Source organism: Herpailurus yagouaroundi, unplaced genomic scaffold (assembly GCF_014898765.1).
Source record: "Herpailurus yagouaroundi ecotype Mexico unplaced genomic scaffold, PumYag 29, whole genome shotgun sequence".
Taxonomy (NCBI): Eukaryota; Metazoa; Chordata; class Mammalia; order Carnivora; family Felidae; genus Herpailurus; species Herpailurus yagouaroundi.
The window spans coordinates 106100453-106125862 of record NW_024412377.1 but is presented as its reverse complement, the minus strand read 5'-3'; the positions used below and the strand labels follow the sequence as shown (position 1 = coordinate 106125862).

The 25410-nt window shown below is 40.5% G+C and overlaps 1 protein-coding gene across 15 annotated transcripts in view; it reads left to right on the top strand.

Moving 5' to 3' along the window:
- The window catches only part of MAST4 (microtubule associated serine/threonine kinase family member 4), a 570307-nt gene that overhangs the window by 412662 nt on the left and 132235 nt on the right, over positions 1-25410 (top strand). Inside the window, exon 1 of one of the 15 annotated variants that reach the window (XM_040451764.1) lies at positions 3638-3734. The exons of the other annotated variants lie outside the window; for them this stretch is intronic. Within the exon in view, the coding sequence (XP_040307698.1) occupies positions 3697-3734 (38 nt within the window). The 5' untranslated portion in view covers positions 3638-3696. Of the gene's footprint in view, positions 1-3637; positions 3735-25410 lie in introns of those variants that run through there. 15 annotated transcript variants of the gene reach the window in all.

Sequence of the window (25410 nt, the reverse complement as noted above, 5' to 3'; positions counted from 1 at the left end):
GGTGCTTTTGTTTTTTACTTACTTACTTACTTACTTATTTATAAGGCCTGAGCAGCATTTGAAGGTATAAACAGACTGGTAAGGAGATTAGACAGCCATTAATGTTTATCTCTTAAGCTTCACATTGCTTGGGTTGTTACAGAACCCTGACACTTGCTACATTCCACTGACTTGGTGTTCTTAGATTTGTCAGTGGCTCAGATTGTGTTACAGTCTGGAATCCCTTAGGAAACAGTAATTGTAGGCAATATATAGGCAAAATCCAGATCGTGGCGTATGCTCAGCCACCTACCATTTGTGTTGTGAAGTTCTCAAGTAAGCTTTTAGCTCTTAAAGGTAAGAACCAGCTCCGTGTCCCTGGAAACTTTCTAGCGTGATGTGGCATTTCAAACTGCAGATATCTTTTGGAGATAACATATTAGTTTCTGAGTGAATCACCTGGGCGGAGGGAATGAGGAACTGATGACCCTTGCTGAGGTCTCCTAGGGTCATAGAATCAGAAAGAGAAGAAAACTGATGGATTCACCAGGGTCATTTTGCCATATGAGTATTTCCTAAAGCTGTCTTTGCTATGCTTTATTCTAATTTTAAACATTACAGTGCATGTCGGTGTCTCAGGACCCTGACTTTGACCTTAGTGCATTTCTTTCTTGAGTCACTGTTAGACTATTATCCAGCCACTGCCAAACTGATTGGCTGCTAAATTTGAAGAAAATCACTGTATCCATAGCTTGCATAAAAATCACATATGTCCCTTTAACATGCGTAGCTTTTCAAATGCTAAATGATGGATATCTTTAAATTAGAAATCATATGTATTAAATGTTCTATTTTTACATATACACGGAGGGGTTAAGAGGAAGAGGTATGTTTGTCATGGGAGAAACTGCCTGGTGAATAAAGTAGTCTAGGAAATAGGGTAAATGAAACCTTTGTTACTGTAAAACAATAGCCATTAAGTGACTATTATGTAATGTTATTTCTTAGGGTTCATTTGGAATGGCTTGTTGATCTTGAAACTTGAGATAAAATTCCTGTAAAAATACTACTTACATTTGGCTGATCTCACGACTTCTGATACAAAATCAAAGACTTTTCCAAGTAGATTATCTCTGTTAGACACTGAGCTCTAGAGATACTGAAGCCATGTCAGATAGATTTTTTTTTTTCCCCACCTAAAGAGTAATTTTATCCACTTGGTGTTCTCCATTTGAGTACTCATCCAAATAAACACAAATATTTGCTAATCCAAAAAATGGTTCATTGTAAAATTAGCCTATGCTTGCTCAACCTCTCCAAAAGGGCACACAGGTGGCAAAACAGCTGATAGGCACACTCACCTAATTTGACAGTTTGAATGGATGGTGATGAATTTGCATTTTCCATAAAAGATACATTGGTTTTTTTCTTCTCAAATCTTTATTTAAATTCTAGTTAGTTTACAAACAGTGCAATATTGGTCTCAGGAGTAGAATTCAGTGATTCATCCCTTATATACATCATCTAGTGCTCATCACAGTAAGTGCCCTTCTTGGTACCCATCATCCATCTAGCCCATCCGCCACCCACCTCTCTCCATCAACCCTCAATTTGTTCTCTGTCTTTAAGAGTCTCTTAAGGTTTGTGTCCCTCTCTTTCTCCCCAGTCCCATCTGTTCATATGTTTTGTTTCTTAAATTCCACATGAGTGAAATCTTTTGGTATTTCGTCTTTCTCTGAATGACTTATTTCACTTAACAGGGTCTATCTACATCACTGCAAATGGCACGATTTCATTCTTTTTGATGCTTGACTAATATTCCATTGTATATATACACCACATCTTTTTTTTTTTTTTTAAGTTTATTATTTATTTTGAGAGAGAGAGAGAGAGCGTGCATGTGAGCTGGGAGGGGCAGAGAGAGAATCCCAAGCAGGCTGTGCACTGGCGCAAACCAGTGCACAAACCAACTTACTGTGAGATCCTGATCTGAGCTAAAGTCAGATGCTCAAACCAAATGAATCACCCAGGCACCCCTCACCACATCTTCTTTATCCATTCATCAGTCAAGAGCCCATATGGGCTCTTTCCATAGTTTGGCTGTTGATAATGTTGCTATAAATTTCAGGGTGCATGTACCCCTTCGAATCCATATTTTTGTACATTTTGGGTAAATACCTAGTAGTGTAATTGTAGGATAGTTCTATTTTGAACCTTTTGAGGAACCTACATACTGTGTTCCAGAGTGGCTATGCCAGTTTGCATTCCCACCAGCAGTGTGAGAGGGCTCCCCTTTCTCTGCATCCTCACCAATACCTTTTGTTTCTTGTATTGTTAATTTTAACCATTCTGATACATTCTTAAGCAAAGGAAGTTTTTATGTTAGATCTCAAATGGCCTCAGGGATCAATAGCAGAACTCAGAGGAAGGGGTAATTCAGGGGTGTTTTAAGTCATAGTTCTTATGGTAGATTCGCCAAAATGAGCTTCTATGCTTACAAATTATAATTTTCTATATGTTTTAGTATTGGATATTTGGGGTTAGATGTTTGGACCAGAGAGTTAATAAGGGATAATTATTGCCATTTTTTTCACTGTGACCTATAAAATTTGTATATAGCATTCTTTTTCTTTTTTTCTTTTTAATTTTCTTTTCTTTTTTTATTTGAGAGAGAGAGACAGACAGAGAGCAAGCAGAGGAGGGGCAGAGAGAGAGGGAGACACAGAATTGGAAGCAGGCTCCAGGCTCTGAGCTGTCAGCACAGAGCCAGATGCGGGGCTCGAACCCACAGACCACGAGATCATGACCTGAGCTAAAGTCAGCCGCCCAATTGACTGAGCCACCCAGGTGCCCCTATAGCATTCTTTTTCAAGAGTTGTCTTCTCTTTCATTAATTTCAGATACGTTAGCCTTGCAACTCTAGGATTTTTAAGGTGAGAAACTAATAGTGGTTTGTATAAGCCTTCTTAACAGGAATCCAGGCTCAAGAATTCTCTCTTCAGTACACTTCTTAGATCTTAGTGGTTTTGAGTTCATTTTACCAGCCTTCTCATTGCCAAGATGCCTTCTAGGTACATAGACTTCTGTTTTCTTTGAAATTGTGATTGATTACAAATCATTTGATGGCTTCTTAAAAGAAGCGCTTTAAATATTAGAGGTTGTGGTTTGCCTTACCTTTTAAGGACTTTAAAATTAGTCTGTCTTCTTATACCAGGCCTAGGGTGATTTGGGAGTCAGAAGGTACAGATAATTGAGCTGTTTGGATATTAATGTGATACAGGCTTTTGATGTCATTCCTAGGAAATAGATTCCATGGAATGGGTTCCAGGTTTAAGGTCCATGAGGAAAAGGGTTCTGACTCTTGGCACCGATAGGCATATTCAGAAATGTTGTATTCAAGCCAGAGTAAATATATAAGCCGTTTACACTTTCTTTCGGTTAGTAGAAGTCCCCTCTAAACACTTATTTTGGCATTAAGGAAGCTCGTCATGACCTGTTGTTCCAGAAAGATTATCGTTTTCAGTTTGAGCCAGTTTTCTAGTTCCCGTGTGAGTGGCATGCCCGGCCCAGAGCTGAAGAAACTCAGGCTTGCTTTTCAGCTCTTCCATTCTTTTAGGTGTGTCCCACAGGCAGTGGCCTGTCGCTGTTTCTTCGGCCACTTAACAGGTTTGATTTCAGATCTATTTAATAAGAAACTAACATGTTTGGAGGGGATTCATGGCCCAACATTTATGGACTTTGTTGGGAAGCTCCAGGTGTGTATATATCTTGAACTCTATGTTAAGGCCTGTTAGGCTAATGTGATTTCAGTTTTGTCTTCTTTGTTGTGTTTTTGCCTTCTTCATAGACGGGGTTCTTTAGGATGTCTCAGGGGTTTGATTGGGACGGGATAGGCCCCTGATACTCAAGGCCATGCAGCTCCTCTTTCAATTTATTTTCTTTGGTTAATGTAGTACGAAAGAGGAGTCAAATGATTAGAAACTGGGCCAAAAGCTCAGAGCTGGGGGATTGACCTCTGAAACATGGGATGTTGTTTATATTTAAACATATTTGGAGGGGGTATTTATGATTTCTGCATCTCTGTGTGAGCCTTTTCCTGCTTTGTGGCTCGTGGGTCGCCTGAATCACCTCCTGATTCCTGATAACCTCATAGCCTAGTTTGACTGCATTTGACTTCTGTGGACAGGGTCTGTGGAATCATCGTATTGCCTCATTTACTCACGTACGTACCACATATTTGTTGAGTACCTTTTATGTGATGAGGGCTGTGGTTATCACGTGGGAAACAAAGATGCATGTGGCACGATCCTTCCTTCTGGTGGGGTTAGAAAGCAGTGTAACCAGGTAATTAACAGCAGCGTGTAATAACCGGTAGGAGATGTACCAACATCAGCAAAGCAAGGCAAAGAGGCGGAATATGTGTTGAGGAAGTTTGTCACCTCGGTTTTACCCTGTCTATAATAATCTATTTTACAGAAGGAAACATGGGGGCTTAACAAAATCAGTTAACTGCCTGAATCTTGCCAGTAGTAAGAGGTTAATCTGGATAGAAATTTAACTGTATTCTTCTGTCTCCAATGGAGTATAACTCCAGCAACATTCTAATTATTGAAAATGATAATTGTAAAGTAAGATTCTAGCATCTCAGGTTTTATGGTACAGAATCCACCTGGCAATTTGAAGATAGGTGTGGGAATACAGAGCCCTGATAATTTTCATCTTTGCGATAGAAATGCCACCTGCTTGCTGTCTGAGGGAAGAGGGTGAAAAATAGAGGTAGGTTTTACTTTGTGTTAAAATGCCGCTTGCTGATTCCCTCTCCCGTTAATGGAAACTGTGTATGTATTCTCCTGTGCTTCCCTCGTCTTAAAGTATCAGTCTATACTGGTATTTGAGTGGGTTGGTAAAATTGAGGTTTTACTTATGGTATAGCTCCGAACGGCTGCTATCTCAGAGGCCTTTTGAATGAGTAACACTGCTGTCCCCAAGCTCACTTTTCTGAGATTTCTCTCTAAATATTATAAAATCCTGTGCGTTCACATGAATGTATGTATTAGGAACACATTTCACAATCCTTGCTGATCTTGTACATACAGTTCATTTCCTCTAAGGACACAAGTTGACAATACAGTTTGAATGCCAAAAAACAAAAAAAGATCAGTTGGGATTTTAGAGATGAATTGCTTACAGGCTTCTTCCTCACTTTTTTTTTTTTTTAATTTTTTTTTCAACGTTTTTCATTTATTTTTGGGACAGAGAGAGACAGAGCATGAACGGGGGAGGGGCAGAGAGAGAGGGAGACACAGAATCGGAAACAGGCTCCAGGCTCTGAGCCATCAGCCCAGAGCCTGACGCGGGGCTCGAACTCATGGACCGTGAGATCGTGACCTGGCTGAAGTCGGACGTTTAACCAACTGCGCCACCCAGGCACCCCATCTTCCTCACTTTTTAACAATCTAATAATTGGTTTTGAATATGCTGGTGCTAACTACCTTTTTAAAAAAAAAAAAAAAAAAAGATGAATGGAAGGCACTCACTTAAATACATCTTTTCCTTGGGAAAGTCATTGTATTTAAAGAACTAAGAAGTAACTGCTTTGCTCTGCATAAAACAATTATAAAAAAATAGAATAAGGAATCTGTAACATGCAAAAGGCACAAATACTGTATCCGGGATTCTCTAAACGACAGAAATCCTTCACTGGCCATCTTGTGGCTCTTATTGGTACAATGTCTGAGCTGTATTTGAGGGAACGGCTGCCCCTTCCTGAGGAGGGAGTGGAAGAAGCAAGTATTCCCTTCAGATGCTTTTTCACATGTTCCGAACCTTCGTTTTCACTGCCACTAACCCAGGCCTAGGCCTTCTCCAGATTGCTTGGGACTCTAGGTTGACCGCTGGTATTTACTTGCTCTAGAACAAGTCCAGGGCGATAGGTATGTTTTGTTTTGTTTTGTTTTAATTAGGTTTATTGAGATCCAGTTTAGAGACAGTAAAGCCATTCCTTTCAGGTTTGTGGTTCCATGAATTTTGGCAGACACAGTCCTGTGACCACCACCACACTTTTCCATACCCTCAAAAAGTGGTAGGTGTTTTTTAATTGTTTGATACTGCTCACATTGGATTAGAATAAGGTGTTTTGTTTTTCTCACCCCTTCCTTCCCTTTTTAAAAACTTAGTTTCCATATTTTATTAAGACTGTAGGTTCTTTTTCTATTCTAGGATCCCAGCCAAGATACAGTGTTACATTGTGTCACCCTTTTCAAAAATCATTTTGAAGAGGAAGATGATTAACACAGAGTTTGATGACTTGGTTAATAATATTCAGGAGGTACCAGGAAAATGCATCATGAAATCCCTGAGAGGAAAGCATAAACCACCGAAATCGTGGTACATGATTAATGTATAATAGCCCCTTGATCCTACAAAGGTGAAGAAGTTGTAAGAATCCAGATTAACTATTTCCTGCTGGTCAGATTTGTTTAAAACAATCTGGAGGTGTTTATTGGGCCATGAGGTGGAAGGTATGTAGTTTAAGACATAAATTATGAATGTTGGAAAATAAATACAGACATCCAAAAGGAATCTTGGAGTTTTTCAATGCAAGTGACAGCAAAACAAAACATACATTTTATAAAAGGTAAACTCAAGATACTTTAATTGCTTTGTAAAATAATTTATTGCTTCTTACCAGTATTTTTTAATTTCTGAGAGAGAGACAGACTGGTGTGAGCAGGAGAGGGGCAGAGAGAGAGGGAGACACAGAATCCAATGCAGAATCTAGGCTCCGAGCTATCAGCACAGAGCCCAACACAGGGCTCAAACTCCTGGACCACATGATCGTGACCTGAGCTGAAGTCAGACACCTAACCAACTGAGCCACCCAGGCACCCTTAACTAAAGAACAATTTTAGTCTCAGTGGAATGTAGATAGCTTTTAAGGTAAAACGTGAACATAATGCATGCTGACGACAGAGGATGGAGAAAATACCAACAACTGTAGAGTCAAAAAATTTCCCCAGATTCTAGTACTCAAACATTCCCAGTAGTAAAAATATGCAGTTATCATTCCAAGTTTTCTTTTCCGAGTGCATGTGTATATACCACAAAATTCGTATTTTGTATCTCCTCTTTCTTGAGCTGATTATTTTCCCTTAAAGACATTCTTTTAATTAGCCAGCTGTGGGGTGCCTGGGTGGCTCAGTCGGTTAAGCGTCTGACTTCAGCTCAGGTCACGATCTCGCAGTCTGGTCTGTGAGTTCGAGCCCCACGTCGGGCTCTGGGCTGATGGCTCAGAGCCTGGAGCCTACTTCCGATTCTGTGTCTCTCTCTCTGCCCCTCCCCCGTTCATGCTCTGTCTCTCTCTGTCTCAAAAATAAATAAACGTTAAAATAAGTAAATAAATAGCCAGCTTTACAGTGGTATAATATCCAGAAACTTTGAAAAATACCTCTAACGTACAAGAAGGTACATAGGAAGTATCTATGAAGTTGTGTGGAAGCATTAAAACCATGGTCTGAAAGCCACTGAGCCAAGGCACAGCCTTACCATACGTGGAGTGTCCATGGCCAGCTCCCTGGTGTGCAGAGTGAGGCCCAGGCCACTGACACCAGTGATGTCACCTTAGATGGTCTCACATTTTAGGTCCTGTTTTTCTCCACTTGTATTCAGACCTCTCTTGAAATGTTCCCTTTAAAAATACTAATGCTAACTCCGAAAGATTCCAATTACCATCTCCCCACAGGCTTAAATGTTAAACCTCAAGATCTAAACTTTATCCCTTATGGATGTGAGCAGGCTCGCCAGATGGCAGGCCAATTAATATATTTTTGCAAGGTGTAGAAATGTTTTTTCTCCATAGGGGAACAATGAATCCATCTGTTCCACATCTTCCTTTCCCCTCTGTCCTTTGGGGAAAATCATCTTTTAATTTTCAGAAATAATTGTGCAACTCTCTAAGTGCTACTTTTGCTTTTTAAGGGAGATAGTTTTAATAATTGAAACTTTTTCTTACTGTGAGAATTTAAAGAGGCCTATGCCATGGATTAAGACATGTGGCCATCTGAGTTTCATCCAGATTATTATTTCCTTTTTTGATTGTTGGGCCTACAGAATTGTGTTGAAAAACTCATTCAGGGAAGGTATCACTTGGAAAAGCCTTTAAGAAACATGTAGTCAGACCCCATTATTGTAAGGTGACAAAACTGACATTCAGGTACAAAACTTTGAAGCTGGTCAGCAAGTTGGAACCTGGATGGTCTTGGATCCTGGTCTTCAGGTTCTAAACTAGGACACCTGTGGTGAAAACAGAATCTTCACCTTCTCAGGAGGCATTAAAAGAGCAAGAACTTTGAAGAAGGTTCAAGTGGAAGCAGGAGTGCACACATTGTTTTTGCCTCTTCCTTGATTCCCAGGCGCTAAACTGTATGCATCACTCTTAAATTTTCTTTACATACTCAAGTGGCTTTTCAGATCAGCAGGTGATGCTTAACTGTTTAGTGTCTATCTATTGCCTCCAACTCTGTAAAAGTTCCTGAAGGCCAAACACCACGTCCTTTTTTTTTTTTTTTTTTTTTTAAGCACTTTTATAGTGTGCTGTCTGGGCATGAAATGAATGAATTAGGAAATGTATGACTATCACTGGTAGTGTTTTACAGAGTTCTCTCTGGGAGTGTTACAGTTCTAGGAGAGTGACTACGTATAGCTTTGTGAATTTGGTTCCTTTTCCCTTCTGGTATAAAGACGTTCGGTATTGAATATTTCAGAAGCTTCTTTTGGGAGGAGTGCTTCACCTACATCCCTGTTTTACCAGCATTGATGATGTCTGCCATAATGTGTCATAGGTGGGCATAGATCGATTAATGTTAAGCTAGAGCAAGGATTTAGACTCGTCTTTTTTATTTTCTTTCACATTGACTTCCTTATCTGTTTTCAACCTAAGAGAACCTTTCACATGGAAACAATTTACACTTTGGCTTTAGACATACCTTGGTTGGAATTCTGACTGTAACAATCTGGACGTGTAACAGGCAGGTCACCTTGCTTTGGATACATGGTTTCCTCATCCTTAACTAGGAAAAATAATCACACTTTTTGTGCCTCATATAAAGTGAATTATGAAGCACTTAGGTCAGGGCTCTGTAGACAAACTACAGCCTACAGGCCCAGTCTGGCCCATTGCCTGTCTTTGCACATAAAGCTGTATTACAACTCATCCACATCAGTTCGTTTAGGTACTAACTATGGCTGCTGGTGCTACAGTAGCAGAATCCAGTAGTTGTAACATGAGACTCTGGCCTGCAAAGCTGAAAAATGTATACTCTGGTCCTGTGTGGAGGATTTTGCCCACCCAGAACCTCTGGCAGGGACTAGCGCTTGTAGGCGCTCGGTCCATGTTAATCCTCCCATACCTTTAGTCTTCCCATTATTGTTTCAAGTTCCTTCTTTCTCTTTAGGCGCTCTGTAAAGAAAGATAGTTCCGGTGTGGCCTTCTCAAATAACATTCCTTCCAAAGCCCCTCTCCACCTCTGTAGTATGGCCAAAGCCTCAAGCCGTGACACAGGACAGAACACGCTGAGAGAGGTATCGACACAACTCCCACACCCTGATATACAGCCTGTCTGGACTTGAATTGGGTATTGAGCATGTTGCGGGAATAGAAATTGCTCTAATCTAAGAGTAAATAAATACAGGCATTCTATGTACATGGCAACATGTCTCTATTTAGTATTTCTTACTCTCTTACTAGGAGCGTCCAATGTATACTTCTTCAAAACCTTCCCAGTAGAACCCCTAAAACTGGAATTTTTTTCACTTCTAAAAACAATCAAAAATTGCTACAAATTATAAATACCATATTTAGCACAGGACCTCCTGAAACCCTAAAGCAAGAGTTTTCTGACTGACCTCACTCTGAGCCATTGAAAAGAGGAAGTTCTCAAAGGAGCGATTAGACTTTTTTGTTGTTGGTTTATTTTGTTTTGTATTTAAGCAAAATGAACTTGGAGTTCTCAGCAATTTTGATTAGGGACGCCCTGGTGTCTAGTAGAAAACTAAGATGGGGAAAAGACTGGTAGAATGTGCCCAACGAGGATTTCATGATTGATGGGTACATGCCAACTCCCACACACGGTAGAGAGAAACGTGGCCGGGTTGGGGGGGGGGGCACATCTGAGAGCTGTTAAGGGCAATTATGCATGCTTGTTATTTTTTATTTTTAAAATGTATTAAGAAAAGTCTTTTTCAGAATAATGAAGGGTTTTTCCTCCCCGTATTTTAACATTATCTTTGTCTCTAAAAAAAAAAAAATAATGTGAAGAGATGTTAAGAGCATTACCCAAAATTCTGTAAAGTCCTTCTTGCCTCTCTTTGCTCTTCTTCCCAACACATGACAGTGTTTCTAGTGCTTCTCTACAGCCCTGTTAGCGTTTATCCCAACATGTTATAATTCTGGGTATACTTATCTGAATTCCCAGCTGATAGTAAATGTCTTGAGGCAGAGAGTTTATGCCAGCGTGGTACCTGGCACATCATAGACAGTTGATCGAGGTTTATTGAATGAAAGCACTCCACAGTGAGCATATTCATGCATATAGGCTTTTCTGTCTTTTGGAACTATTTCCCTAGGATAAATTCCCAGAATAGAGATTTCTAAGCCAAAATGACGTGCACATATTTATGAATCTTGATATATAATGCCAAGTAGCTTTTATGTCTACTTGAGCCTCCTTCCAAGTTTGTGACTCTCCCATTGCATGGTGTGTTATTACTAGATTGGCAGTCTGGGTGTTCCACATTTTCCCTAGCAAAAGAAATAGAAGGAGTGTATAATATCACCGCTTTTAAGTCTGGAAGGAACACTGCATATGCTTTAGGGTGAAAAGCTTCTACAAGAATGAATATCCCCTCCATGGAACTTAGGAAATGGAGGGAGGGAGGCAGCAGGGGCAAGGGATAGGATAAAAGACACTGTTACAGTGACAAAGAACTCCTGGAGTTTTATAATTGTTCTGAACTTTGGCTATATTGTTATCAGTACTTGAAGAAAGCATTTGGATGAATTTTATTTGCTTCCCCCCCAACACATATTAAATGTTCAAATATGAAACATTACTAAAGGCAAATTGCTGTTAATGCACATTCCAAGGCCTGCTTTTATCAAGGTTTGAAACATTTTGTGTAATGTTTTATGCATTTCCATCTTCATTTGATCTGATTTGTGTGTGAAATAAGATTGGATCTCTGTGCTGTGACACTGGGTAACCATAGCTTTTTTTGAGTTGGATATTTTGCTCGCCCTCATTTAATGTTTGGCTAGTTCCCAACAATAAGTAGCAGTATCTCTCTCCCTTTTGGTACAAGTATGCTGTTAATGAACACCTATAGAATCACCTAAATGCCACCTTGTAGATGGCATATAAAGTTTGTAGGGGCTAAGCTGAATAGAGCTAGGGCCATGTTCAATTAAAAATGCCCTGTCCTGGGGTGCCTGGGTGGCTCAGTCGGTTAAGTATCCGACTCAGATTCGGCTCAGATCATGATCTCACTGTTCTTGAGTCTGAGCCACATATTTGGCTCTTGGCGCTGACCATGTGGAGCCTGCTTGGGATTCCCTCCCTCTTTCTCTCTGGGTGCCGGTCCTGCTCTTACAAGTGTGCATTCTCTCTCTCTTTCTGTCTCAAAATAAATAAACCTTAAAAAAAAAAAAAATTTCCAGTATGGAAATTGAGGATTCTAGTTAGTGAGTAGGAGGGTTCAACAGATGTTCTAAAGAATTTATGAGTGTTTTGTGTTATATATTCCATAATATATGATATGATATATGATGTATCTGTGTGTATGTGATATATCATATATTTGTGGGTATGTGTATATATGATTCACCTGGCTAGGAAGTAAGCAGTGAAAAATGTGCTGGTTTTTCATCACTTCCTGAGCCTGTTGCTAGTGAAGCAAGAGTGTATTAGAACTAACCACAGCCACATAAGCATGGTAGAGGTTCTTGTTACCTTGACCGTTTGCCTTTGGAAGGACCCAACAGCCAGGACTTGTGGGAATGTGGACATGTCCCCTGCTCCTTGTGTAGTAAGTTGTGTCCTTACATTGGAGGAGTCTGTGTCCCTCAGCATCTTGCCATCAGAGCAGCATGACCTCTTTGTCATAACCACATGTGCTCCCCTAATGAATGAGGGCCATGAACGTGCAGAAACCATGAGCCAGCCACACCTCCCTACTGACCGGGCTTGAATTAGGTTGCCCAACTGGAAAATGAGGCCTTTGAAATAAAAAGAAGTTAAGGAATAAAATCAACAAAGCACTTCTCATTTGCTAGTCTTAAAGTCGGTCTTCTTTGCTAGAGTTTGTGTTTTAATGAAAGAGGTCTGAGTATGTTCCAAACAAGAGGGGTAGCAAGCTGAGTTTATCCTAATCCTTTCAGAGAATGCAAGCCATTGTTTCACATTTCCTGCCTACCTCCTTCAAATTTGCATTTTCGAGAAAAGTCTTTTGGAAGAGAGAGAATTATGAATGCTCTTAAATGTCATGCCATTTGACTGTTAAAACACCGTCTCAGGATAGTAGCTTCTGATGGAGAGGCATGTTCTTGTTTGGCTTTGCAGTTGTCATATAAATGCCTCCATGTAAATCTAGATACAGATTTTTAGCCTAAGAGACCTGTGATTTGACTTGTCCATCTACTTAGGAAAGGTAATTCATGTGACTGTAAGAAGGCTTTGTAAACGTAGAATCATTTTCAGGTTGGAAGACCCTCTACCAAATTTGATAGAAGCTTGATGCATAGGCTGTAAGCAGGTTTTCCTCCCTTAGTTGCTACTGTGGATCAATATCTCTTCTTGCCTCTTCTAGAGTTTGCATGCAATTTTCTATCATGGTCATTTATGTTCATCAGTATGAAACAGAATCATTGTAAATCATAGCCCTTTAGGCACATTTTTTTTTTTCCTTCTGTAATGCTTGAGACCATGGAATCCTATTCAGAAGAGATGAAAAAACAATCCATCATTTTTTTAGTGACCCACAGAACTGGCATAGATGTGGATGGCAAGGTCTCCTTGTCTCCTTATCTTTGGGCTTCATCTTATAATTTAATTCTTTTTTTTTTTTTAACTTTTTAAAGTTTATTTCTTTATTTATTTAGAGAGAGCTAGAGACAGCATGAGCAGGGGAAGGATAGAGAGCAAGAGGGAGAAGAGAGAGAATCCCAAGCAGGCCCCGCACTGTCAGGACAGAGCCTAACATGGGGCTTGATCCCACACACCGTGAGACCATGACCTGAGCTGAAATCCAGAGTCAGATGCTTACCTGACTGAGCCACCAAGGTGCCCCTCATCTTATATTTTAATTCTGAATGCAAATGAAAATGAAGCTCCCTGGGGGGTGTCTGGGTGGCTCATTCGGTTGAGCGTCCAACTCCGGCTCAGGTCATGATCTCACAGTTTGTGGTGTGGGTTCGAGCCCCACACACAGCTCTGTGCTGACATCTCAGACCCTGGAGCCTGCTTCAGAGTCTGTGTCTCCCCCTCTCCCTGCCCCTCCCATGTTCATGCTCTGTCTCTCTCTGTCTCTCAATAATAAATACATGTTAAAAAAAAAAAGTTAAAAGAAAATGAAGCTGTCTGTGAAAAAAAAAAATAAGGTTTAAAGTAGCCAGTTACCTTTATTTGTGTAAGTCCAAATATATCACGTTAAATATGGGAGGTAGAATAACTATAATATATTCTATTTTAATGTTTTACATACAATTATTAAAAGTTATCTTCATCAGGAAGGAATGTTTATGTAATTATTATAAATTGTCAGAGTTATTACTTGAGATGTATAAGTATATTTATTACCCGCATATTTAATGATATAATTCAGATAATTAGCATAGAGACGGCAGTTTTTTACTTTAATGTTGTACTAAGATAAATGGTTTGCCTACTGTTCACATTTATCTGTAGCACAGAACTCATCAAAAGATATGGTTACTACAAAAACAAAGTAAAATATATCTGTCTTGACCAGTAGCTCATGCATAAGTGTTTTATTCTCTTTAGAGTCCTAACTGTGCCACAAAAGCAAAGTGAACTCTGGCTGGGTTCCATATCCCTGTGCACACGCACAGGTGAATGTCAATGTATTATAAGCATCTGGAGGGGCTAATGGGACCTCTTCGTTCTCCATTTAGGGTTGGAAACTTAGACATGGTGCCAAGATGTGTCGTTGCCTCTACCCATGAAACTGCATGAAAGATGGGGGAGTTTCTTTCTAGTTTTCTTTAGGTCATTCTGCATGAAAACTACCTGTCAGAATTAAAAGTGGTAAAACTGTGCATTCTGTAAGAATGGTAAGTTTCTTCCTCATGAGAGTTTTCAGTCTCAAAGTGGTTTGCCATTTGTCAACGAGTAGAGACTTGGACGAAAGAGTTGTTTGGCTCCTAGTCTGTTTTAAGCACTTCAGATAAGAAACATCCTTATTTCCCAGAAGCCACCCCCTAGGGGATGATCTCTTATGGCTACCTCCAAGTTTAAGAAGCTCTCCCTAAAGCAGGGGAGATTTCATTTGGGGGATGAGGCTTGGGATGTGGAGTTTGGTACACTCTGCCCTACCATTGTCTGCACCTGTTTGTTCATGAATTCAGTAACTTTTAGCTGAACACCTTCCCTGTGTTGGGCATTGTGTTGAGAAGGCAGTGGTGAAGGAGACAGATGGTTCCTGCCATTTTGAAAGCTTGCAGTTTCATGGGGAATGTGGTGGGAGTGGGTGAAGAAGACACAAAGATTAACAGGAACTTGCAACATTGTGTGTGATTGTGCCTCTGTGTCTACCTCTCTTAGCCCTCAAGAGGGCGGGGAGTGTGGGAATACAGAACAGTTTTGAGAGCATCCCGTGGCCATGTGACAGAAAGTGAGTTATCGGGGAAGTAAACCAGGTTGGTGGCTGAGAGAGGAGCCAGCGAATGGTGGAGACTATTCCAGGCACAGAACCCTGGCAATGAGACCTGAAGAAATTGTATTAGGGTGCCAGAGGCCTGAAATTTACTCCCCTGGCGAGAGGTGCTGATGAAGGGTTTTACCTAGGGCAGTGAGTGATTAGATCCCATTTGCCCATTGGAAAGATTCCTGGCAGTGGAGGAGGAAGTGGAATGGGACAAGGAGGAGGCCAGGCTTCCAGGCCAGAGATAGTGGCGATACGACTGCCAAGTTGGTGGCAGTGAGCGTGAAGGGAGATGGAATCCACAGGACTGGATGACCAGTTGGATGATTATAGTGAGGAAGGGTGAAACCGGAAACACAGGAAACAGGACAGCAAAAGTAATAAATAATTTTCGTTTACTCCTATAGACACCCAAGTTGCAGTGTGCAGCTGACTATCGGGATGCAAGGATCTGGAACATAGGAACAAGTTCCAGGTTGAGGATTAAGAGTCATCCACATAAAGATCAATGTTTGTTTGTTTGTTTATTTATTGAGAGAGGAAGCATGAGCAGGGGAGGGACAGAGGGAGAGGGAAAGAATCTGAAGCGGGCTCCACACCCAGCATGGAGGCCAGTGCAGGGGCCCCATCTCACAACTGTGAGATCATGACCTGATCTGAAATCACCAGTCAGACGCTCAACCAGCTGAGCCACCCAGGCACCCCACATAAGGATTAATGAATAGTGTCAAAGTTTATTACTGTTGAATATTTCTCTTCCTGGAGTCTTCAGTATTTAGGGCTGCCTAGATCCAGGACAGAATCTTTTGTGCCTTCTGTGTTCCCAAGTGAGATGGAGGTGAGGATAGGAGATGATTTTCACATGATCTATGTAGTGAAACATATACTTAACCTTTTTCATAGGTGTGTGTGTTTTCTTTTTCTTGGGGATTAACATTTAGGGTTTAACCATCTTTGATCACAGAATCCTCCAGCTACTGAAGTTTCATGGTACTGCTGGCATTTTCCTCACAGTTAAAAGTATATTGGGGAACCCCACCATCATGTATAGTCTGTCTCTAAGGAAAAAGAAATGAGTATGGAAAGAGATGATAGGAGTCGATTAAGACATTGGGGTTGCAGAATTTTGTGGCATAGTCATAGTGTTCTTTGTTGTTTTGTTTGTTTTACTTTTTTCACCCTCTTTTTCTTGACCAGCACAGAAAGCATTTTGTATTCAGAAGTCCTCAGTTGGGAGCATGATTTCTGGGTCCACAAAGAGGGAAAATGAGGTGGACAGAATGGTAGTTTTAGAAGGAGAACATGTTTGCTTATGTGGGCAAAAGGGTAGGAGGAAGTGAAATAGAAATTCATTCTTGTTGAGTTGATAATCTCATGTTAATCACATCATTGAAATGGTTGGCTGTGTTTTGTACAGTCTATACAGAGTTGTTCCTAATTCATATGAAAGGAAGACTTAGACATTATTTTTATTCATTTTGAACTCTGAATTACATACTGCAGAATTTCGTGTAATAAAATCTGTTGAAGTTGAAAAAATGTAGACATGTTACAAAGTTGAAAGTCACCACAATTTCATAGTTAAATGTGAAATGTTATGTATATTTAGGAACATGTAGAGAATTAAAAATCCAAATTCCAAATTAAGTACATATTTTTTATTACCTAAATGTTTCATATATATGTGAATAAATATCACTCTTTCACATTTTTGTAGGTCATTAACAAATAATTTCTCAGGGCAATATGCTATAAAAGCTCTGTAATTAATTCAGTAATTCCATGATACGATACCTCTATTCCGTATCTCATTCATTTTATGGTCTCGGGCAGTATTTGACGGTTTAAGGTTGTTTTCCTTTAAAACTTTGGCTTGAACCAGGTTAGTATGAGTGAAAACTCTGAGTTGACCATCTGATGGTTATTGGATAGCTCTTGTAAAATGACATATTCATCAGTTTGGTTTTTGGAGAGGTAACCATAACCCTGGTAGCAGAAATAGATCATCTGAGTGACATTTTAAGTCAGAAAAAAAAAAAAAAAAAGCTTTTCGTTTCTGTCATTCATCATTGCAGAGCACTCCTGAGGCAAATCAGTAAGTCTCCCAGAGGTAATGTTCGGAAGAAGACCTGTTTTGTATATAGTAATGAGATTGTGGTTTTAAACCCATCCATTCTATTTTGTAGTTTGAAGTGGCTTTAGTTCGAAACATTAAAACCATATAAGCTTTGTGTGTTTGGAGCTCCCCAGGTTTTGTAAATGTTCTTTGCCTCAGCACTTTCCTATCTTGAGTCCTAGTGTCACTTTCTTACAATGTCTGATTGTAGAGAGCCTTGGGTGTGTCTCAATGGCTATATTTTTATTTAGTATCTTGGTTCACTAGAGCATTGTGCTAAGGAGGCCAAGGTTATGGGTGTTGATCCCATCCCAGTCAACCTTTAAAGTGAAAAGTATTTTCCCTGTAGGTTCAACTGGTGCTTCAGAACTGGCTGAAAATATTTGACTATTTTTGTTCAAAGTATGGATGAGTCTGCCCCATTCATTAACTACACTGGAGAAAATAAAACTGATGTCCATCGGGTGAAATCTTTCCAAATGGGGACAGTAATTTTTTCTTGGGTGAAAGAAAGCATTTACTCTTATCTGTGGGGGAAAACACATGCATTTCAGCAGACTTGTTTTAATGTAAGTTCCAAGAGAATGGAGACCATCAGTCTTCGTGTACTACCCCATCCTGGCGTGCTCGGCATAGACAGAAATGATCAGCTCTCAACGTCTCCTGCAGCGGAGAACACTGAGCATTTTGTGGAGTAGATGGCAGAGGGGGGTCATCTCTTCCACCTATTTAACCTGATTTATTGCCTTTGAATTTTTTAATAAGGACATATTTTAAGCTCTGTCTGGGGACTGAGAGCTCTGATCATTCATGCAGTGAACTTTGAATAAGTTGATAAGATTGGCTGGACCCTATTACCATAATGGATGGTGACTATTTGACATTTACAATGGAATGCTCCATTTGCACTAAAATAAGTGAATTTGTATTTAAAAATAATTTACCAGTTGTTTTTTTTCCCCCTACCAGACCTAAAATAGAGGTCATTTACATTCATAGCTAAAAAAATAATAACTGCATTCGGACTTAGTGAAATTTGTTGAATACATGTTAATTCGTGCGGCCCCATTAAACCAGATTGTGTTGATCTGTTAGCTGGAGAAAGAGCAGGAGTCCTCTTAACTCTCATGGACCTCAACTCTAAGTTCCTAGATTTTCTGAATACACAAGGAGTTTTACTAAGTGCACATTGTTTGTCAGGCCTTGTGACCTTCCTGCCGACTGAACTGCTTATAGGTTAGATGGTGGTTGTCTGTGCTGTTCCAGTTTTAATTGCAACTTCTCTGGTTTGAAAACTGATTTGTGTAGCTCTTCCTGGTGGAGCATTAGGTCACTGGTATCCTTTGCTGCCCATGATGCATGAAAGTGAGTCAGTGGAAAATTCACTTACTCATCATGACCTACTTCTGTCACTTGCGTTGAAGGTGTGCTTATTTGTCAAAAGCCATCTGTCCCCCTTCCAGAAACTCTTGCTCAATTGCTACTTTAACCCCTTAGCCTATAGGTTCTTTTAGAATTTTCGCAGTTACTTGAATATGTCTATCAGCTACACTGTAGTAGGTGTAACCTGTTTTAAATTGACGCTCGGAAGCCAGAGACACTCTGATCTTGTATGGCTCTCAGCACATTGCAACCCCCCCCCTTCCCCCACCCCGCCAATCCCCAGTCACTGCTTTTCTAATGAAGATTCTAGGCCTTTGAGGAGAAACTATAAAATGGTAAGTTTCAGGATTTATTAGGAGCACACTCTCCCCTCCCTCATTTTCAGTAGAACTTTCCCTTTCTCATGTTTATTAGCTTATTCTTGGGTTCATTGATCCAGCAAGGTTTAGTCAAGGGTGGCTTTGTGCCTGGTCAGTAGGGTCACAAGAAAAATAAGATCTGTGCTTCTTGCCTGCATGCAGTTTATACTCCCCACTAGGAGAGTTGCAAAGAGTCATTTTAAAGTAAGACCAATTTTAAATTCCATTTTATTAAATTTTTTTTTTCAACGTTTTTTATTTATTTTTGGGACAGAGAGAGACAGAGCATGAACGGGGAAGGGGCAGAAAGAGAGGGAGACACAGAATGGGAAGCAGGCTCCAGGCTCTGAGCCATCAGCCCAGAGCCCGACGCGGGGCTCGAACTCACGGACCGCGAGATCGTGACCTGGCTGAAGTCAGACGCTTAACCGACTGTGCCACCCAGGCGCCCCTTAAATTCCATTTTAAATGTGGGGAAGTGCGGAATATTCCACTCGGAGACCAAAACAAGGATTACTTCTTCATTTTGTTGTCAGATCTGTCCTGCCTCTCTTTGACGAGAAGGTTCACCCTTTTCACACAGTCATACATGTCATTGTGTGAAATTGTGTACCATCGACCTTTATGCAAGTAGGAGAGGCTTTCTTGAGAACAGAATTCTAAACTGCACAAAAGGAAGTGATGTGTTAATTTATATATTTTATTAAGTACACATACACACACACATACATATGTGTGTGTGTGGCAACTGTAACCATATAAACATATAGTAACAGATGTATTGCTATTTCTTTCATGTCCAATATTCACACCACAGAGGATTAGAAATTATATGCCATATTTACACATGAAACAAGGTAAAGTTCAATTCAGCATTATTTAAGGTATTACTATTTCATCTCAGAATAATATAAAAATACTTGTTTCCCTGATCTAATCAGTTTACAGACTCTCAAGTCAGGAATGAATTATTATACCTAAACTAAATGTATAGAGGAAGTGACTGGAAACCAGCATTTGATGATAGAATAGTATTCTTCTTGAAATCCATGTCATTCTTGGCTCTTAATGACTGCTTGCTGTGAACAACTCCTCTTAAAAAAAAACAAAAACAAAAAACACTTTTGCCTACTTGATAGCACTTAAAAAAAAAGCAGCACCTGTTTCCATTAAAATAACCAAGTGGAATTTTGTTTTCTGCTAACTGATGAAGTTGTGAATATTAATGTATTTGGATCTTAATTTCCTTGTGCTGTTTTCAGATTGTTACTGATACCTCTCCTTTTGGAGGAGACTTTGTAGAGAAAGCATTCAGGTTCAGACCGAGCTCATTGGTTCACATTTATTACAACATAGGCATGGTTTATATTGCTGAAAATGTTCTTTGCTTTTAGACAAAGAACCACAAGGTTCTGCTCAAAGACATAAGTGAAACGGCCAATTCGAAAGTAAATAAGAGCTAGTTAAGCTGAGTTAACAATGGAGAAACAGTGATGTGTGGTGCCCTGTGAATTTTGTCGCGTTAGAATGATCTAGATTTTGCAACATGATAACTGATTAACTTTGACCATACTGTGGGAAGACAGTCGGCTTGTGTTCATTTGCTCCTTGCAGCTTTATCTTTGCTTTTGCAACCATTTTCTGTGATAAGCAAAATAAATTAAAGTTTCAGAGGAATCCGTTTGTCAAGTAATACGGCATTGTGAATCTCCATCTACATACACAATCTTTCTGGAGGTCCATATAAACAATGAAGTCTAAGAACAGGTTTTTACACTGTATTACATTTCATTATAGGCATAACCCTGTTGATCTGTTTGGTTCTCAATGAAAGAGGCCCTTCACCGCAGCTTACTTTTCATAACAGACCCCATTTCAAACAAGAGATTAGAGATTAAGCCAGTTGGCCAGTGACTTAAGTATAAAATATCTTATCTGGGCTTTGCGAAATCTCTTCATTTAAAACTACTTACCTAAAAGGCTTATTTCTTTTGTTGTGGTGTCATCACAGGCCACACCTAGAGAATTTAGAATTGTTTCTCAGAGCTTATTCAGATGTTTTCTGCTAAGCTGTCTTTAAGTAAGGTATTGAGAAGCAACATAACCTTTCTGGGCCATAACCTCCAGTGTGATGGGAATGCTCTCTGTCACCACAAAAGCATGGCATTTCTGCAGCCTTTGGACAAGTCTGAGGAGGGAAATGGGTGGGGTCCCTGCCAAGTGGTACTTGTGGGCATTTGAGTAGGTCGTGGGGAGCTCTGTAATAGTGATTCCAAAACCACAAGGTCTCCCTGTTCTCCCTTTGGTGCTAGATTCCTAAGTTATGCCCCGCCCCCCCGCCCCACCCCTACCGTCTGTCCTATAGCCACTTGTTCTGTAGTGGGGACCAAGGGTAGGTAATAACAGATGATTCATTCCATATGAGTAACCTCCAGCCCTGGGGCTTTCTTAACGTGTGACAGTGTGATTCTAGTTAGCTTCTGCATTGCAGCCTCAACTTCTGTACGTGTTTGGCACATGGAATGTGAGACACTTTATGTTCCAATGCAATATGGTAATCACCACCTGAATATAAATTCAGTAATTAAAGCTCCAAAAGAAGCGACGATATTTAACAAGAAATGCTGGGAAGAGTTGATGTTTATAGAGCTGTTGTTTCCGAGTAGCTGGCTTTGTCTTCCACTGTGTCAGTAGTGTGTTGTACGTGGCTATTCTAAAAGGATGGTCTTGATTTATGGAGTGTGTGTACGTAATTGAGGGGGTTAGCTGAGAAACAAAAAAAGTTCCCTTGAAGGACTGAAGGACTGCTCGTTTAGAGGGAGCCACTGAGGTGACCTGCTTTTACTTTGAAATCTGCGCAACCACAGGGTCGTATTTGGTGTTTTCATTGACATTTTAGGTCCAGGAGACCTGTTTTCCTTCTGGCTTTGCTATTGGTTGAGTTGACCAAGCCTGCCCAAAGTCTGGCTATGTCTCCCGCACATCATTAATAACTATTAGAATTGTCTTGCCCTGGCTTTGATTAGCACTACTGTGACTACACTACCAAAAGCAATTGGATGGTAATTAATTAAAGGGGTGCCGATGATTCCTTCCCTTTGCAAACATGTGGTCAGCATTCTGTGCTGGCTTTCTCTTTTCATGTTTTAATCCTGGCTCTGACAAGAGACGAGCTTTTGCTAAAATACTAAAACGACACTTATTAATGATTTCTCTGAGAGAGACACTTCACTGGTATTCTTCATCGCTGTGAGTGAGTTAACGTTGGCTGGTACATCACAACCAAGGTCATCCGGTATGTCATTTTTTTTTCCACTGTAAACACTTTCTTTTTTAAAAATGACTTTATTGAGGTATAGTTGACATAGCAAACACTGGACATATTTAATGTATACCACTTGATGAGTTTGGAGATAAGTATGTATATTCGTGCAACCGTCACCACAACCTGTGCCCTACTACGGCTCCTTGATGTAGCCCTTCTGAGATGGTGAAGGGAAGTGGAAACCAGCAGTGGCTTTCTCACCACTTGAGTTGTTTACAGTCGAAGCCTATGTGGGATAATGAGGCCTGATCTAAGCTGGGGTGTGGTATTCCTGGATGCCTGCAGTGGGCATAAACATCTGTAACTGGCACTTGCCAAGCAAGCATGGCTCTTGTGCTCAACTCTGTCCTGCTTCCCTTTATCCCCAGCCACATACTTGCTCACCACAGGGTCTGTCATATTGTACCTCTTGGAGCCCTGCATTGGAACAGAGGAGACACAGGTCCTGGCCACTCACAAGTCGCATGAAGAAACAGGAACCTCTGCCTACTCAGGATCGCTCAGCCCTTCTTCTAGGCTTGGGCCCTCCCCTTCTATTCCCTGGAGGAACAGGGCCCACAGGCTCTTTTGTCCTCAGGGCAGGGTCTGGGTGGCAAATTGCCTCCAGGCCGCCCCCCCTTTCTACTCCGGAAACCAGAACTCAGGACAGGCCCTCTAAGTCCCAGGAACCGGACTCTGCACACAAAGATTTCTTCTCCTTTATACTTTGCATTGTCCTCCAGGGGAAGGAATACTACAAATTATTATCTTAATAAACTATCATGTCAAGGACACATACGTCTTCACTTTCTACCACCCTCCATTCCTCTTGGGAATCCTGGCTAGCAGTATTAAAAAAGCCATCTGCTTTTCTTTTCAAATCACACACACATTTTTCCAGATGAAGAGGTTACAACATTCAGGATTGGAATTTTGTGGAAACACGTGCACGCATACTTAAACTCCCATACTCCGCTGCTGACGAGTAACCGCCATTATTGTTTATGTACATTTCCTTCCAGTCCTTTTTTTTTTTTTTTGCCTTTTCTATACTTTAAACATGTTTGACGGCAGGTTTTGGACTCTACGTTTGTTTTTCACCTTTGTCTTTGTAAGCATTTTTGGAATAATGTACCATCTTGTGGTCGTGGTGTGGTTTATTTCACTACTTCAGGGTTTTTAAGAGATAAGACTGATTGTCATCAGTTCTCTGCCATCTCAGAAAAATGTCCAAAAAAGGGATGTGTACATAGAGTGGATGGTAAAACAGCTAGATTACATACAAAAAAAAAAAACAAAAACAAAAAGAAAAAACCTTCCCCAGAGAGGAGACAGTTAATTCTAGGTAATTGTTGAGTGATCTTGAAGAGAAAAGTGAGCGAGCCCTTGGGTGGCTCAGTTGGTGAAGAATCTGACTTCAGCTCAGGTCATGATCTCAGGTTTGTGAGTTCAAGCCTGCATTGGGCTCTTTCCCTCTCTCTCTTACCTCCCCCTCTCATGCTCTCACACTGATTGTCATTTTTTTTTTTTTTAAAGAGAAAAGTGAGTGGGCAAGCTCAAGGGTCTTGCTCCAAGTTCCAGCTCTTCTTACCTGAGTGGGGGAGGGGAGACCTTCCTGGCTCAGCCTCTGTCTTTGAGCCGCCTGGGACCAGCCTTTCCTTGCTCAGTTTGGGACTTTTTCAAACCATTTGATTTCAGGCCACCGTGACTCAGACAGAACTAGGTCTTTATTGTGGGGAAGATTTTTAAAAATAGATATTTCATTTAGTACATAAAAAGCATTTACAGGACAGAATGACCAAAAAAGGAGCTATATCCTAAGAAAAGTTGCCAACTCTTATTTCTATTCCTGAACCTTATCAATTTTTTAAAAACCTGTTAGAAAGGGAAGTAGTTTTCTTCATTTCTCTACAAATTGATGAACTTTTTCATAGATGAGTTAGAGATTAATCTTGTTGAGGTAAAATCGTATCTTGCAAGAGGAGGTAGAAAACTAATCAAAGTTCTTTGTCTAAAAGGAAGTTTTCACAGTTGAAAAATGACTCATCTCTGAAGCCGGGCTGTGATGACGAGGGCCAGGAGGATTTGGGGGGGATAGAGTTATCATTCATAATTAATACATCATTAATTCTTCCTAACGATGATGTCAGACTCATTGCTGATTCTTTGTTGTTGTTGCTTTTGACTAGAACACAAACATTAATTATTGGTTCCACTGGCATTTGCTGTAATACAATAATGACATTAAAATTATTTTATGAATGGGATTGTATGTCTTAGTTTAATAGTGTATTATGGGCACATTAACCATCTTGGGACCTCTCCTCCCCCCTCATTACCTGTTTTATATTTCTCAATACTAAAATGATTCCCATGTTAGGTATCTTTACTTTATATTGTACTTCACTTGAGAAAATGCCTTAACCAGACTCAGATGAGAATCACTTGCCTACCTGGATACTGAAAGCTTTAGCCATTGTCTGTCTTCCTTCTTCTTTCCTTCTTTCCTTCTTTCCTTCTTTCCTTCCTTCCTTCCCTCCCTCCTCCTCTTCTTCTTCTTCTTCTTCTTCTTCTTCTTCTTCTTCTTCTCCTCCTCCTCCTCCTCCTCCTCCTCCTCCTTCTCCTTCTCCTCCTCCTTCTCCTTCTCCTCCTCCTCCTCCTCCTCCTTCTTCTTCTTCTTCCTCCTCTCCTTCTACTCCTCCCCCCTCCTCCCCCTCCTCCCCTCCTCCTCCTTCTTCTTCTTCTTCTTTTAATCTTTATTTATTTATTTAGAGACCGAGAGAGTGAGAGAGGGAGGGAGAGAAAGAATCCCAAGCAAGCTCTGTGCTCTCATCTCAAAACCTGCCACAGGGTCTGATCTCATAAGCTGTAAGATCACAACCTGAACTAATCAAGAGTTGATGCTTAACTGATTGAGCCACCCAGGCGCCCCTAACAGTTACATTTCTTTTTTTTTTTTTTTTTTTTTTTCAACGTTTATTTATTTAGGGACAGAGAGAGACAGAACATGAACGGGGGAGGGGCAGAGAAAGAGGGAGACACAGAATCAGAAACAGGCTCCAGGCTCTGAGCCATCAGCCCAGAGCCTGACGCGGGGCTTGAACTCACGGACCGCGAGATCGTGACCTGACTGAAGTCGGACGCTTAACCGACTGCGCCACCCAGGCGCCCCAACAGTTACATTTCTAATTTGGATGATTATGTGTTGATTTGTTTCATTTTATTTTACTTTGATTTTTTTTTTTTCATCATGGCTACCTAGTTTCTGTCAAACCATGGTGGGGGGGGGCGGGGAGGCAGGGGGTTGTTGGACGCTATTTTTTTTTTTTTTTTCT